General features: G+C 35.8%; 1 protein-coding gene across 1 annotated transcript in view; it reads left to right on the plus strand.

Moving 5' to 3' along the window:
- SOX5 (SRY-box 5) overlaps positions 1-18,070 on the plus strand; it is a 393,207-nt gene that overhangs the window by 182,363 nt on the left and 192,774 nt on the right. Inside the window, exons 6-7 of the mRNA XM_006090652.3 lie at positions 6,263-6,435; positions 11,471-11,539. Of these exons, the coding sequence (XP_006090714.1) occupies positions 6,263-6,435; positions 11,471-11,539 (242 nt within the window). The remainder of the gene's footprint in view (positions 1-6,262; positions 6,436-11,470; positions 11,540-18,070) is intronic.

Consider the following 18,070-nt stretch of genomic DNA (forward strand, 5'->3'; position numbering starts at 1 on the left):
CTGCTGCCCTCCTGTAGCTCTCCACCCACTACCCTGCCCTCTTGTAACTCCCCCTGCCCCCTCCCTCCTTTCCCCCTCATAGCTTGCTGCCCTGCCCCTTCCTGTAGCTCTCTGCTGCCGGCTTGTAGCTCGCTTTCCCAGCCTCCTGCTGATCCGTGATCTGGTTGTTATGCAGTTGGTCGTTATGTAAGGACCATTTGCATATTACATCTTTATTATATAGGATGCAGCATAAAGCTATGAAGTCATTTTATACAGGCATGTGACATGATTTGATTTACCTTCCTGAACATCACTCAACTTTTAATTAGATAATGGATTTTTGTAGGGTAGGAAGAAGCAGGTAGAATGGGTTTTAGTAGGGGAGGTTGAATGGTTTAGAAAACTGGTTCCAGGTAGAATGGTTTAGAAAATGGGTGTATTAATCAAGACAAGAGATGATGGTGGTATGGAGTAAGGAGTGGTAGGTGGAAATGACAATTCATGGACTGATTTATAATATGGGTAATGGTTAACAGGATTCCCAATACATTAGCTATAGAAACTAAAGCAGAAGAAGGAATCCAAATAATGTGTGGATGGTGATTTATCTTACTTGAGAGGGGGATGACTAAAGCTGGTTTCCTTCCCTAGTGGCTTTTGTTACATTATAATAAGGAATGTTCTTTTTAAAGTCTAGAATGTTTTATAACTATTATTAGAATTTCCAATATTCACAAGGTCATTTATTAGTTCTGCCCCACACACTGGGGGATAATGTAAAGAACATGGTAATTTTGAGCCCTAGCTGGTTTGGCTCAGTGCATAGAGCGTCAGCCTGCAGACAAGGGGTCCCGGGTTTGATTCTGGTTAAATGCACATACCTTGGTTGCAGGCTTCTCCCTGGCCTGGGCCCTGGTCTGGGCTGGTGCAGGAGGCAACCAGTCGATGTATTTCTTTCACATGAATGTTTATCTCTGTCTTTCCCTCTCTCTTCCACTCTCCCTAAAAAGCAATGGAAAAATATCCCCAGGTGAGGATAAAAAAACAAAGAAACAAAATAAAGAACATGGTAATTTTGATATGAAGCCATAGGACTTAATCCTTTATCTTGGTTTTATAAAATGGGGAAAATTTCTTTAACAAAAGAATAAGTTCCTTGGCTTAACTCTCATGAGCCAAAACCAAAACACTTATGCAACTGTTTTATAAAATAAATCATCTCCTCATTTCTCTTAGCTATATGGTATGTCTAACCTTCAGAGTGATATAAAGGGAATGGACTTTATTCTTTATGTTATTCATTAAATGGTTTTAGATGATTTGGCATATGCCAGGTCCTGTAGTAGGTAATGAAGATATAAAAATTGATAACTGAAAATTATTGTGTCACAACTGTGTCTGTTGACTTTAGGAGATAAGTGTGAAAATAAGATAATACGATTAATTTAGTAAGTGCTATAATAAAGGTACATACTGTTTGAATTCCTAAGGAAGGGAATGGTTGGTATCAGTGGGAATAAGGAAAAAAAATCATAAAGAATATGACACATGAGCTCCAGCATGAAGAATGAATGGTTAGGTAGTCGGCACTTATAAAGGATGGTATTTGGAAAGTATGGGGAAATATTCAGTGTCACTAGAATTTAGATGCACAAAGGAAGTAGGAAGGTTGGGTTATATTTTGAAGGAACTCATTCATTCTTAAAAATCAGTTGACATTTTATTCTGAAGATAGTGGAGTTGTTTAAATGGAGGAAGTGATGTGACAAGATTTGTTTTCTATGAAGTTAATTTTGGTACCTGTTTAGAGAATAGGCCTGTAGAAAGAAAAAAAACAATGGCAGGAAGTTCTATTAAAAGTTTGCTAAAACAATTCATGAAAAAGATGAAACATGGCAGTGGAGGTGGAGAAGAGAATCGGGAACAAGAGCCCTCCCTAGCATGCACAGCAGTGTTTGTGTTATATTGTCAGTTTTGTAGAGGAAACTGTTACGGGTTGAATGTGATCTCTCAAAAATTCCTATGTTTAAGTTACAAGCCCTAGTGCCTCAGAATGTGACTGTACTTGGTGATAGGGTCTCTTTAGTGGTAATTAAATTTAAATGGGTTCATTCAGGTGGGCCCTAATCCAAAAAGACTGGTGTCCTTATAAAGAAGAAGTGATTTGGACACAGATATATACAAAGAGAGATGATCTGAAGACACAGAAAAATGTTGGCCAATTACAGCCAAGGAGAAGGGTCTGGGACAGATCCTTTGCTCACAACCCTTAGAAGGAACCAATCCTGGTGACAACTGATCTTAGACTCCTGGCCAATAGATGTAAACATCTGTTGTTTGAGTCACCCAATCTGTGGTATTATGTTACTGCAGCCCTGGTAAACTAGTACAGAAATATTATGGTATATGCTCAAATCTTTATTAACAAGGATGGGGTACACAAAAAACACACACCACTAATTGTGATTTTTTTAAAAGACAGAGAAATCTTTTGCTTATACCCTTTTATAATTACTCATGTGAACATAATAATAATGAAAAATAATTTATATTATAAATTAAAGAAGAAAAAGCTATTTTGAGGAAAAAATATTATATATTGGTATAATGGATAGCAGGGATGGATATTTAAGAAGAGATTTGCAGATGATGTTGTTATGTTAGCCTAGGAAGTTTATTGGGTGGCAATGCTTTAAAAGTGGGAGGAAAAGGCAAAGTTCTACCTTATACATGTTAAAGTTTAAAACTGAGATCTACACTCACAGATATCCATTCTGCATCTGTAAATAAGTTACTAGGGCTGGAAGACAAGCTTAGGGTTGGCATATGCCTTCACATTTCATTGATTGAGACAGTATCCATTGTAAGACAGAGATTTTTAAATGTACAAAATAAATGTCTTAGAATTGTTGAAATATAGAACTTAGGACTTGAATCATGTTAGTTATGCCAAGGCCAGAAAAAAGCAGAGAATGGGACTGGAAAGATTATGAGTATTTATGAGTGGTAGAAAAGGAAGGACCAGTGAAGAAGATTGAGAAGGAAAGGTTAGTTAATTAGGAGTTGAAATAGAATTGAGTTGTGTCTGAGAAGTCATGTGAAAAGTTTACAATAAAGGGAGGTTAAAGGTGCAAAAAGTGTGATTGAATATGGACTCATAAATCAGACTTGCTTTAAGTTCCAAGTAAATCTTATTTACTGGTATGTCTATATTAATAAGTAAAGATAAAAGGGTTTTGTTAAGCTTTTATATACCGATGCCACTCATATTTGTTTACACTCATCATCAAATTAGTATATTTCTTTACACATTGACATATCACTTATTAAAATGCATAATGCCACCTTAAGCTTTTAAATTATTCTTCCACATATTTACATGAAATACATTTTCTAAGTATGTAAATAATAGTAATAACGTTCATTGTAGAAAAATTTCTAAATATAATATGAAGAAAACATTAAAATGACCTATACTCTCATTCCTTAGAAATAGCCATTATTGATATGTAGATAATTTTTCTTACAGTTTTTTCTAAATCTATATGTGTGTATGCATTGAGGTGTTTATACGGAAGTCTCATTTCTATCCAACTTTTTCACCTAGCTTTATATTATGAGCAAATTCCGATATCATTAACAATTCTTAAATACTTTTTTCACAGATGTAAAATATTCTAGTGTATGGCTACCCCCTAATTACTCAATTATTTTCATTTGACATTTAGATTGTTTCTCATATTTCATTGCAAACACTTACTAATACTTATCTCCATTTTCAATAGCTTTGTTGGGATAGATTTTTAGAAGTGAAATTACCCTCTTGAAGATGAGAGGCTTACAAGACAAGATATATATTATTTTTCCTAGTGTGTATCCTAGAAATGTGGTAGCAGCTTACTCCTCTATTGACAGTGTATGAAGATGTACATCTTACCATTATTTGAATATTTTCATTTAAGAAACCTTCCCAGCATTTAGATGATTTAATGTTAGGATTCTAATTACAATAGTCATGTAGTTATTCTTAGCATAAATGTCCTTTTTTAAAAATCCTCACCCAAGGATATGCTTTCATTGATTTTTAGACAGAGAGGAAGGGGGAGAGAGAGAAACATCAATGTGGGAGAAACATCTATCAGTGGCCTCCCGACTTCACCCGACTTTCATGGAGCCTAAAACTTAGGCATGTGCCCTGATGGGGAGTTGAACCTACAGCCTTTGGTGTATCCATCAACACTTCAATGAAATGAGCCATCCAGGCAGGGCTAAATGTCCTTCTTATGGATGATCTAAATATCTGAAGTATAATAAATCATTAATGACAATCTAAGGAGCACCTGCAATGAATGAGGCAAGGAATATATGGCATGATTCTTACCTTATATTCACTCAGAATTTCTTTTCTGGATGTTTCTTTTCTAGCCCATGTAAATTACATTAGAAACTTTATTCCCATTCTAAATGGGCACATGAAAATTATAAGACACTAACTCTAGCTACTACATCTTAAAAAAACACATGCTTTTTTTCAGCATAAATTGGTAGGGAGAAATGCAGTGGGATGGGGAAAGGTGACTGAGTTATAACAGATTTTTCTATCTAATTATATATACAGGTGGCAAATGCATTATTAAAATAGTGCCAACTTTCCTAATGCCACGACCCTTTAATACAGTTCCTCATGTTGTGGTGACCCCCCAACCATAAAATTATTTCCATTGCTACTTCATAACTGTAATGTTGCTACTGTTATGAGTCGTAATATAAATATTTGATATGCAGGATGTATTTTCAGGGATTGTGACCCACAGGTTGAGAACCGCTGGCTTAGTTTCCTGTGTTTCAAGTGAGAATTGTAATTAAAAAGTATGTTCTCTCCTCCACTAGTACTTTATCATAAGGATCTTATCTATCTTGAGTTTTAGAAGTACAATTAAAAGCGATAATGTTTCTGTTTCAGTGAACTGTTCACCTCTTCGGTGTATCAAATATGTACTTAACCTGACTAAGACGATATTTTCTATTGACTTTTAGAGAGAGTGGGATGGAGAGGGAGATACAGAGAGACAGAAACTTCAATGTAACTAGACACATATGAGAAATACACACTGACTGGTTGCCGTCCACACGTGCCCCTACAGGGGCCGGGGATCAAGCCTGCACACAAGGCATGTGCCCTTGACTGGAATTGAACTCCAGACCCTTCAGTCTGTGGGCCAACACTCTATCCACTGGGCCAAACTGGCTAGGGCCACTGGCGTACTTTAAAATCTATTTATTTTAAATAACTGCTGTGACTGCTCCAAATCTTGGATTTAACTGTAATATTGGTTGCCCATAATATGATCTGTTCATTTTCCAACTGCATTATATTATTTCATGATAGACTAAATTAACATTCTCAAACTTGAGTGTTTTATCTGGTAGCTATTTTAAAGGAAGTCTAAGTGGCATATGAGAAAAGAGTCTAAGACTTGATTGACTATTTTTCCCCCTTGTAATGTATGATTCCTTAGTTCTGATTCCTCAAGATTCTTTTTAAGGAATCATATCATTGATAATAATACCTTGGACTCTTAATAATTATGGTTATTGCCTAGCCTGTTTTTCTCAGTGGTTAAGCCTTGACCCATGAACCAGGTGGTCATGGTTCAATTCCCTGTTTGGGCACATGCCTGGGTTGGAGGCTTGAACCTCAGTAGGGGTGTGCAGGAGGCAGCGGATCAATGATTCTCTTTCAACATTGATGTTTCTATCCCACCCTCTCCCTCCCTTCTTCTCTCTGAAATCAATAAAATAAAATAATTATGGTTATTAAATTTTCATGTCTTTGTATTGGCTCTTCAGTCCGAAGGCCGATGCTCTATCCACTGAGCCAAACCAGTTAGGGCAGTATTGCCTCTTTAATTTGATTTAAAAGCTACTTAGGTTCATGCACTGTGCTTTAGACCTTGTTTTACTTTATACTTCTCATTTCCATCAGGCTCCAACTTAGAACATTAAAAATAGTAGCTAGTCAGCCTACAGTTTACTTGTAAAATAAAAGGGAAAAAACAATAGATTATTACTTGTTATATAAAAAAATCAAAATATTTATTAATTCTGATATTTTGTGATGACTTTTTACTATTGAGTTAAAATCTAAAAGATATATGTTGATTTGTGTGCAGAACCTTATATTTGGAATAGTTCTCCATACAATAGGATCATTGTCATTGAAAAATTCTCTCTTCTCATTTTTCCTTTCTTCTATGTTTTATTGCTGTGTTATATTCAGGAACTCCAGAAAGCCTAGCTGAGAAGGAGAGGCAGCTTATGGGTATGATCAATCAGCTGACCAGTCTGCGAGAGCAGTTGTTGGCTGCCCATGATGAGCAGAAGAAACTGGCTGCATCTCAGATTGAGAAACAACGCCAGCAAATGGAGCTGGCCAAGCAGCAGCAAGAACAGGTGAGTAAGAAGTAGAGACACAGTTTCCTCAGGCTTTGTTTTTGCCTGCTATTTATGTCATTCTCATAGGCATACAAAGATCATTTAAAGCCTCGCTCCCCTTTTGCCCACGTAAATAAGTAAAAAGGAAAATGGCTAAGCAAACTCTGATCTGAAGAAAGTTATACACTTCTTTAGTGGTGAGTAGCATGGAAGTAATTATAATCAAGGTGCTGATAGGTCATGAGAGAAGTACCAAAAACCATGGAGAGTCAAGAGAGCATTTCCAGTCAGGAACATGAAAGATTTCATTAAACAGGTGTTTGTTCTGGAACTTTGAAGAATAGGTAGGATTCACCAAATAAAGTAAATTTTCAATTATGGGGCAGGAATTTTAGATTATAAGAAGGAGTGAGAATCTGAACTAGATAAGGTGTTGACCATGGAAAAAAAGAAGAAAGCAATAAACAGGTGGAAGAGTTACAGTTAGTTGAATTTTTTGAGTGGGCAAAAGGCAGAAGAAAAGTGTTGAGCTTGAATAATAGGGAAAGTCAGGGAGAGGGCTACTTTGGAACAGCAACTGGCTATATGATGCTGAATTAGAGCTGTTGTCAGGTTGTCCCTCTAGAGCAGCGGTTCTCAACCTGTGGGTTGCGACCCCTTTGGCGGTCGAATGACCCTTTCACAGGGGTCGCCTAAGACCATCCTGCATATCAGATATTTACATTACGATTCATAACAGTAGCAACATTACAGCTATGAAGTAGCAACGAAAATAGTTTTATGGTTGGGTTACAACATGAGGAACTGTATTTCAAGGGCCAGAAGGTTGAGAACCACTGCTCTAGAGGTAAGTGAGAGACAGGTAGAAATACCAATCAAGAGAGGTCTGACTTAAATGTCTTAGATTATCTACATAGACATGGTAGTTCAAAACACTGGAATAGAAAAGTTTTATTCATTTTCAATCAAGTGCTTCTTATGTGCCCGGCACTGTGCTAACTAACTGCTGAGGCTACCTCAATTAACCAGAAAGACAAAGCCCCTAAATTCTAGTAGAAAGAGGCGACTAACAAAGAAAAAAAGACATTAACAAAATAATCTCAAGTAGTGATAAGTTATTTGAACAAATATAAGAAGAAGAATTCGATAAATAGTTACTTGTATGTCAAGGCAGTATTTCTTAGCGAGGGTGATTGGGTCAAGCATTTAGGCTCAGATTGAAATGACACACGACACAGCCATATTAATATCTTGAGCCCAGAGTGATCCATACAGAGAAATAGCAGGTTTATAGGCCTTGACTCAGAGAAGGGGTGAAATCATGAGAAAATGGACATGAACTAACGGTAGATCCTTGGAGATACTGGTATACAGCTGCTAGAGAGAGGAAAATGAACAAATTCAGAACCAGGAATCTATTATATTTTTCATTTAGATTCTTGTTGGCTTTAATAGTATGGCTTCTGTGGAGCTTTTGTAGCAGAAATCAGACAGTCAGAAATGACATGTAGAAGAACTGACACATAGTGAGAAACTGGTAACAAAGCATGAGAACTATTACTTAAAGGAAAATTGCTAGTAATAAGGGGAGATAGCGGGCATACATAAGGTAATTGTCCATATAGAGATGGGGCATCATTTAGAGGGCTAACCTCCCATGTTTTGTGCTCAGTCCGCTCACCATCCCCACTGGAGGAGAGTCATTGTTTAGTCAGAGGTATTCAATACTGCCAAACATTCCAAACTGCTCTCAAAATGTAAACTAGCATAGTTGAAAGGGGTAAAGAAATATTCAGAATATATTTGAAGAGATCCCCTATTTTCAATTTATTCTCTCTACTTGGTGGTTCATATCTGCTTGAAAGATGATATTTTTATTTTCAATGAAATGCTTCATCATTTTCTTTCAATATATATTTGACCTGTTATTGGCCATGGCCCATATTTCTCTTTCTTTACCTTCCTATAAAAAACAAAAACAAACAAACAAACAAACAAAAAACAGGTCAGAATGCTAGCTTGTGACAGTCTAGAAAAACACCAGTCTTTTCATGTATGTTTTTAACTTTCAGTTCCTTCAGACATCTGAATTCTAGAAAATTCTGGGCGCATCTGAAACTGTAGCTCAGATGGGGTTATTTCTTTGTAAAGAATCCCCACCTTGGTGGGTTTGAGGGTCCCTATAACTTTGAACAATCACTAATGGAGAGCAAGGTTCCTTTCTTTCTCTTTCACATTCTGGCCCATCCCCAAATATCATCACTAGGTTCTAGAATGTTTTATTTTCTCTGACATTCTCCTTTGAACTCTAGAAATCCTTAAGTTTTTCCAGAATGTCTTCCCTATATTGGAGAGATGCCAGGCGGTGATGCCTACACAGCCTGCGAGAAGATCCCTCCCGAGGGCCGCAGGTCAGCTTTCCAGAGCCCATCTGCTCTCCCAGGTCCTCTCTACCATGCGTTTCTGACATGCATAGTCAGCACTGTTGTGGTCACTGCTCTTTTCATCAGGACACAGGGATATCTCTGAATGACATTTAGTATTTATTCCTTAAGATACAGGTTAGTTCATCTTCTCTTGAGGGTTTCTTTTCTGACTCTCCTCTTAACACTCCCTACTTAGCACAGCACAGGCCTCCTCTGCACACTCTAATCTTCCTCTGACAGCCCTTAGAGATGCTAATGATCTTGTTGGCTGATCAGCCTTTCCACCAGACCATGAGCTCCATTCCACGTTCATCCACTCAACAAATATCTATTGGGTACCACATTGATCTCAGCTTCTGTTATAGTTACTGGGATCCGGCAAGGAACAAAACAGACAAAAATCCCTCATGTATTGAATTCTAATTGGTAAGAGATAGACAACAAATTAAAATGTAAAATATAGTATATGTTGATAAGGATTATGGTGAAAAAAAATAAAGCAGAGAGTTAGGGATGAAAGTGCTGGGTAGAGGGGCTCTTTTAAAGGGAGTCATCAGGGAAGACCTATTGATTGACAGGGTCATCGTTGAGTGAGGAATTGCAGGGGATGAGGGAGTGAAGAAATCAGTTATCTAGGAAAAGAGGGTTTCAGATGGAGGGAAAGCAAATGCAGAGCTCAGAGGCTGGAGTAGCCTTGGGAAGTGGGAACATCCTTGGTGTGTTCTAGAGACAGGAGAGAAGTGTGGCAAGAGTAGAGTGACAAAGGAAGAGAAGGAGAAGATGAAATCAGAGAGATAGGAGGCCAGATTATATTGGGCTTGCAGGCATTACATGGCCTTTCCTCTGAGACAGAGTGTTTTGAAATGGTGAATAACATGACAATTTACCTTGTCAAAGGATCTCTCTAGAGTCTAGATGCTGGTTTATAATAGGTTGTGGGGAGCAAGGGCAGAAGCAAAAAGAGCAAACAGGAGACTATCACAACAATTCAGGCAAGAGGGAACAGTAGCTTGGAACAGGAAGAAGTATGGAATGGTATGAAGTCGTCAGTTTCATGATAAATCCTTAATATCAACTGAAATATTGGGATGTGGGAGGAAAGAACTGGACTTAAGGAGAAAGAGACATTCCCTTTTCTACTATCTCATTTTCTACCTTTCTGCAGAAAAAAAATCTTTTTACTATATTCCTAAGATAAAAGAAAACATTACAATAAACATAGTTGTACTGATGTCCATAAGGGAAATAGAAAGTTCATTGTGCAGCCATGTAGACCCATCCCCTTCATACTGGTTCTTTCATTCATAGTAAATGACTCTGCTTGTATTTTATCCTCAATTTTTAGCCTTCTGATACTGAATTTAAGGAAATACATTTTTTAATGAAAATGGCAATGGTGACGATAAGAACCAGTACTTACTTATGAGAGGGTTATGTTACATTCTCATGAGAAGGTAGCCTACCCTTTATGATGCAATAGGCATTTTAAAATTCTCTTCTCATCTAGTCAATCAAGCATTCTGCACTAACTATTCAGGCATTTTGCAAATGGTGAGCAAAATATGCATGACCTATACCATAGTACATATTAGGTAAGAGGATATTATCAGAGCAAATAACGGATGACGGTGCTAGTTGCTGGCATTTCAGATGACTACCTTTCAGATGACCACACTGAGGGCTAAGTCCTAAGTTTAGTTTTTAACCTGTTGAAGTACCTTTGGGAATGTCGTTGGATAAGTGGGTCTGAAGCTTGAAGCAGAGGTCTAGTCTGCAGAACCAAATGTATAAGCACTTGGCATACATATGGGAGTAGGCATAGCGGTAAAAGAATTGAGTCTAAAATTAAGCCTATAGCACCACAATACTGGGTAAAGCCTTTGAAGGTGACTGAGAAGAAACAGACTGGGACTTAGAAGCAAAACCAGGACAGCATGATGTACTAGAAGTCAAGGAAGAAGGTGCGGGAATCACTGAAAGCCTTGAGTGTTGCATTCTGATGAAAGGTCAAAAGGTAAGGATTAAAAATCACTTCACAGTTTAAAAAATGGAAGTGACTGGTGACTTTATTAAGAATCATTTTCGTTGAGAATGGGAACAGGAATCAGAATGGAGTACGTTAAGGAGATGGCAGTTTAGAGGCAGAAATGAGGACAGTATTTAGCAAAAAACAACAACCAACAAACATAAAAACTCAGTAAGAAATACAGCATCTTACAATAGTTTGTGCTACTCTGAATTCCTGGGTCACAACCCCCCCACCCCCTGTTTAATCAATACTCTCATAGAAAACAGCTGGAAATATCAGAGATAGTATCTTCTTAAGATATCGCCAGGAAGTGGGATTTTTGAAATGAACATTTCATACTGGATTAGATCACTGTTGTAGTGTTTTAGGGCATCATTCCTTTTAGACCAAAAGAACCATAATGGTTCCCGAAGATTGAATGTCTTAACTGATCCTACTTAATGATGAACCGCTGGTACTATACAGGCATAAGCATTTCTATTTGCATCAACTTAGTAATCAGTGTCAAATCAAACTTTGAGAAACAGAACATTGGTAATTTCCCCATAGGACTATAATAAATACACTTTAAATTTGTCCATGTGCTATTTCTCCACAGATTGCCAGACAACAGCAGCAACTTCTGCAGCAACAACACAAAATCAATTTGCTTCAGCAACAGATCCAGGTCAGAAATCATAATTTCATACATTCTTCCAATTAAAAAATGTATATTTGTTTCTCACTTTTAGATGTACCTGATTGAAATGATCTAGAGTAAAAATTACTTTCAGCCTAACGCATGCTGTGTTGTCTCCAGTGCCAGGAGAATCATACAGTGGTGGCCCTGTCACGGGCCCTCCTGTGTCAGGGAGCTTCAGCCTACTAAGCAAGCTGACCGCAATTTTCATCGCATATTGAAGGGAAATTAATGTTAGAAATGTTTCGTTTTCTCTGTTGTTTCATATTTAAAATGTGCCTGTAAATGTGTTCTTAACGGCGGAGGTGCAGGAGAACCAAAGCAGAAAGGTAGAGTGGGTTTTCATTTAGTCACGGCAGTAAGAACTTTTGCGGTATGTTCAAGAGCCATGTGTGATAAAGGTTGAAGTTAGGGAACATAACGATTTGGTGTTCAAGTAGAATCTTACCTTTAGTATAGACAGTGGGCTCTATAACCTCCATATTTTTCTTATGTGGAAATTTACAATGATAAGAAGCATCCATAAAGAACAAAGAAAGCGGTTGTATTGGTAACAAAAGGAAAAAATACCTTGCCAGTGATGTCTCTACCACTCACTAGTGTCATGAACTTGGAAAGAATTTGTATCCCTTCCTGAAAATTCTTTTTCTAGAAGCACTTATTTCATAGAGTGTTTATGAGGATTGAATGAAGTCATGGATGGATGGCTTTAGGGTAGTGTCAAGACAAATAGTAAGTGTTCAATATATGCTCGCTGTGACTAGCAAGGAAAGGAGCCTGAGTCATGGATCTATGAATCCAACCCTGTGTAACTTCATCCATCTGGAGGCAACTATTAGATTTGCAGTCATATTATCTGGGGAAACATTCATCATACTCTTGAAGTTTTACCTTGAGAATCCAATATATTTTATTAAAAGTGAATACAATAAATGACGGAAGAACATGTGTCAAAATTATTTCATTCATTTGTTAATCATGTTTAGACTTCTTTGTCAACAGAGTTTATTCCACTGTATTTAATTGGGTCAGATACATTTAATGTCTTTTCCCTGGATTATATAGACCACAGGGTTTACTCATTCTTGTTCTCCCTGAGATTTCAATGAACTGGACACAGCCTCAGTGAGAGCGATATATCAATGCGATGATCCAACCAAAGTCTTCACTTTCCTTAACTGTAATTATTAGAAGCATATTTCTAATGGAATATGTTCTACCAGGAGTGTGGTTGCTCAAAGGTTTAAAACTGTTAATTGGATTTCCATGTTTAGTCTAAGTGTGATGACTTTGAATATAGTTTTAGTTGATGGTATCAGATTATCTAGATTTAAAATGTTTTTAATTATTGAAAACCTATTATAAAAAAAATGTTATGGCGAGTTCTCAATATAAATAAGGCACAATTCCATAATCAGTGATGTGGCCCATTGCAAATCACTTGATTTCACTATAGTTTGATGAACGTACCAATAGTTCTAAATTTTTACAATTTTTTTATGAGACTGAGAGAGTCCTTTGTTAACCAGAATTGCAAAATTGTATCTCAACCCATATTTAAATATGTAGATGGGTAAGCTTTGTTTGACCACTTAAATGTAATCATCATCTTCCATTCCTTTTTTTGGAATTATTTCACAGTTATGAACACTGTATATAAAATGTGGATTTTAAGCTCTGTTATAATGACCAAATGTTGAAATGGATGGATTCAAGCCAAGTTTAATAACCTGCCCAACATCACACAACTAGTTACAAGTAGAGCTAGGATCAGAGACAAAGTTTTCTGATAGTTAATAGAAATTTTGCTAAGTATGAGCAATTTAAAAGCTTAGAATTCCTATTTGATCAAAATGTTAAGCTGGTGGCTTCCACCAGTTCACAGAGTGAAAACAAACAAACATACCCATTAGTCCCTAAAGAGAATAATGTCACACTGATGGTAATTTGGGGGAAACATTAAGAGAGATGTTGAGATATATCTGTGTACTTACCCTCTTTCTAGTTTTAGTACAGATAAATGATAATGACAGAGTCAACATCCATCAAGTTATTATTTTAAAAAAGAGTTTGGGAAGTCGGGAATATTCCAGCTGAAAATAAGTACTGAGCAAGACTGACAATCTGAAAGGAATTCATTTTCACAGCTTCTAGTATATTCATTAACTAAAAGCATAGTTCTAAAGCATATTTTATAAATTGTTAATTTGGCGCAGTCTTACAAGCACTTAATAATTATGAAAGTCATAATATATTTAACATTGTCTGTTGAGAGATTGTTCCAACAGTTATGGGAGGCACTGATATACTGGTATATGTAGAAATAAAAGATTAAGAAGGTAGAATAGATCCTGTTTTTCTCACATAAATCTTTACCATATTTCTTCTTTAGAATGTTTTCTCTCCCTTTTCTTCTTTCCACTTCCACATTTCCCTTATCAGCACAGGACAAGTAGGAAGAACAGCAAAAATAAAGCCTTATATAATGGAAGGCAAATAAAATATATAACAAATTTTATTATAAAATATTGTTTTGTGGATGCATATGTAATCAAATGATCACATAAGAATGTTTTATCATAGATTAAATTTTCTTTGATATCTGAAAATACGTATGTATTTTGAATTTGATCTACTTTTTTTCTTTCTTAAAAATGGAGCTTTAAGACCTTGTAGAAATAAATATGCCAATTTACATTACTCATCTTGATTTCATTTTTTTTGACTTTTTATTCTATTGTTGCTTTGGACTTTAGAAAACAATGCGTTCTAATTCCTTTATTGATAGAATAGTGGACATCAGTGTTTCTATTCCACAAATAAGGCTTCCCTTAAAATTTTGGTTTCAATTGAAATATATAAGACATTAACTTGGTCCAAATATTGGTAAAGGCATACAATACCTTAAATTTGTTAGACAGATCTGCCTTGTGGGTTAGATTGATAAAGAGTAAGAAAGCAGGAAAAACTGTCACACTCGATGAATATGTTAAATGACTGGAGAATGATATTCCCCAACATTTTTCTCATTCTTTTACTGAGATCTCTTTAAAGGAGAGGTTAATTTATACATGCTTATTTCATTTGAAGTACATGTCATTTAATTTTTACAACGTATGAAAAAGTTTGTATGTGCCTGTATGCACACACATTCACATATTCTAATGACCAGATTATTTAAAATTTATTGGGGCCTATTAATTCTATTTTTTCAACTCCAAATGAAAAGAGTGGTGGTAGGTTTTATTCAATTACTTATTTGAAGAGAAAATACCATAAGAATTATTTTTAAAAAGCAGTTTTAATTAATAACTTAGGATCAGTTCTTCATGAAATATTTTTCTCTCTTTAAAAACCATCCTTGGTTTTAAAATTGCATTATTCTAATTGGACTGAAAACACAATCTACTTTACTTCCTTATAGATAATTTAGAGTTATAGTTGTCTTCCAGGTTAATACATAACTCAGGATTAAAAGAAGAATTTATGTTATCTTTTGTAACATCATAAACCAGTTCATTCTACAAAAAAAAAAATCATATCCTAATGCCAGAAACATCCTATTAGCACTCTAGAACTGTGTCATTTCTTTATGAGATTATTAATTTTAGGAACACCAAGAACTTTCAGTCTCCTTCTTTTTTTTCTATTGGGCAATGTTTCCCTTTAATTGTCCTTAAAAAAAGAACATTTTTTACATTCCTACTTACTACCTATCTAGCTAACTTTTAATGTACATTAGTATATTAGTACAAATTTATAAATGTGTCAGAGAAAAATATCTTTCTAGATTTCTTTGAGGGTAAGGTTTCTACTGTAATGCTTCTGCCTACCATGGCTATTTTTTTAAATACATTTTATTGATTTTTTACAGAGAGGAAGGGAGAGGAATAGAGAGTTAGAAACATCGATGAGAGAGAAGCATGGATCAGCTGCCTCCTGCACACCCCCTACTGGGGATGTGCCCGCAACCAAGGTACATGCCCTTGACCGGAATCAAACCTGGGACCCTTCAGTCCTCAGGCCGACACTCTATCCAGTGAGCCAAACCAGCCAGGGCCCATGGCTATCTTTTAGTAATTTTATTTTCTGACTAATCTAGCTTTTATATTAAATCAACCTATTTCTAATACTGATAGTTAGGTGGTTTATGTTTCCAATAATGATCCTAGACCATTGGTTCATCTTGACCTGGTTCACTGTTACCAAAAAATTTTAAAGTAAATGAATGTGACCTCTGTGAACTTCCATTATGGCAACAGAGTGAATGTCCCTGGAGACCCAGTTTCTCTTTTATCTTGAAGCTTTGTATGGGACAGAGTTTCTACAGCTTTTGGCTGGGGAAGCATGTCCTAGTTTTAAATTTTTTACTCTCTTTTAATAATACTTAATGGAATTTAAGGTTCTTATTAGCATCTAATAGGGCCAAGTCAAACATGTTTTACTATGAAATCCATTTACAATATTTCTAAGGGCAGATTTAAAGATGTTGTACTTCTTGTCAAATGAATATTTGTCATGATTCCCATACTGAAATTTCAGTGTTAGAATTTTCATAAGAGATTCCACAAATTTATTGCATTTCCCCTTCTGATAAACTTTTCCTACTTTTGTTCATTGTTTTCTCTTGGGGATAAATAATTGATATTTAATAACTCCCTGTCATTGTTTCTGATTCCTAAATTAAGCATGTTTAGGTCTGATAATAGTTTTGGGCTGTTGGTTCTGTCTGGAGCTAAAGGCAGAGCAAAGATCAAATCTTCGTTCCTTTACATTGTTAGATGTCTGGTGTATATTCCACAGCATGTAGGAAAGAGCTTGGTTCTTTAGGTGGCATAGAACTATATTTAACTGTATGAAATACAGTTTTAGTAATGACTTAATCATTCAATTAAATACATTCCTTTCACTCAGAGGGAGCTACTTTTAAATCCTTTTTTAAAAATACATCTCCTAATGATTACCTAATGATAGAATTTCATTCATTCATGTTATTTCTCTATGCAGATAAATATGTCTCTGTAGATAGAGATAAAGAGATATTGATATGAATATATTTTTTCAATTTTATTGATATAACACATGCACATATATTTCAATTTTTATAGATATAAACAATTTAACAAAAAAAGTATATGAGAGCACATTTTTTTGGAAATAGACATACCTGAATTCAGTCTCTGCATCTTCACACCTCATCTGCTGTGTGATCTTGGGAAACAGCTTAATCCCTCTGTTTCATTACTCCCATCTATATAATGGGAGTTACAATACTCAAATCACAACTGGTTAATCTGAGAATTAAATTGGACCATGCCTGACATATAGTGAGCACACATTGCTAAAAATTTCTGCCTAAGTCATCAGAGGAGGAACTTATTCTCTTTGTATTTCTGATGATGAACAATTTAATGACTACTACCAGCAAAAGGAGAATTTCTAGGGAAAAAATATAATCTACATGGCAGTAGCTACTGAAAACTGTACCTTCAGTGTTCCAAATTCATATAATTTTAGAATTACAAGGGACTTTTAGTAAGCCTTTATTTAGACCTAGCTCTCCTTTGGACATTCATAAACTGAACCCAAGTCAGGTTAGCTTTTCCCAATGTCAACAGAAGTTGTTACTTGTGGAACAATGGCTGGATTCCAAGTTTCTCGAGTCTTGGCTTAGCTCGTTTTTATTTCACTGATATTCTACCATTTAAGGCTTAATGGCCTGAAGTTTTAAAATGAGTTTTCTTTCACTGGGCACTTATTCTTACAAAGTAAAAATACAATTTGACTTATGCACAATTGAATGATTAAGTTGCAGTCATAGGCTCAACCAATTTGTGACAAAGGTTTCATTTTATTGGAGCCAAAGTTCTCTGAGCTCATTAAGAGTTTTGGTAATTCTTGGTAAATGATTATGCAGAACGAAATCCATTGAAATATTGCATTGAAAATATAATAACACTAAAAGTGAAAGCATAGTACCGACTGACCTGCTGGTTTATGATTTCTTTCTCGGAGTGTGGTAAGTTGGAAACATTTTCCCCCCCTCAACAAGACCCCACACACATATATGAGCACAAAGAGAGTGCAAAGTAACCTTGTCTATTTAAGAGACTGGAAATGCCAAGAATAAACACCATGCAATTAAGGAAGCATTTCCACCTGAGAAGGAAATGAATTAACTCCTTGAGGTCCAACTAATGATTTGCCATATGAAACAAAATATGCCACAACTGGATAGAATGCAGTTCTTGGCATTCAGACAGATTAGTAGGGGAGAAAATATGGAGATACACAGAAGTAACTTTATAGACGACATTCCTCTCTTTCTTTTACTTTCTGGAAACAGAAAGATAGTTGAGAAAATAGGTGACCTCTTCTAACAGAGCAGTGATGATAACTACACCTGTCTTGTATTACTCAGAGGGAACTACTTATAAATCCATTTTTTAAAAAAAAATGCATTTCCTAATGATTACCTAATGATAAAATTTCCATCATTCACGTCATTTCTCTATGCAT

Source organism: Myotis lucifugus, unplaced genomic scaffold (genome assembly GCF_000147115.1).
Source record: "Myotis lucifugus unplaced genomic scaffold, Myoluc2.0 scaffold_78, whole genome shotgun sequence".
Lineage (NCBI taxonomy): Eukaryota > Metazoa > Chordata > Mammalia > Chiroptera > Vespertilionidae > Myotis > Myotis lucifugus.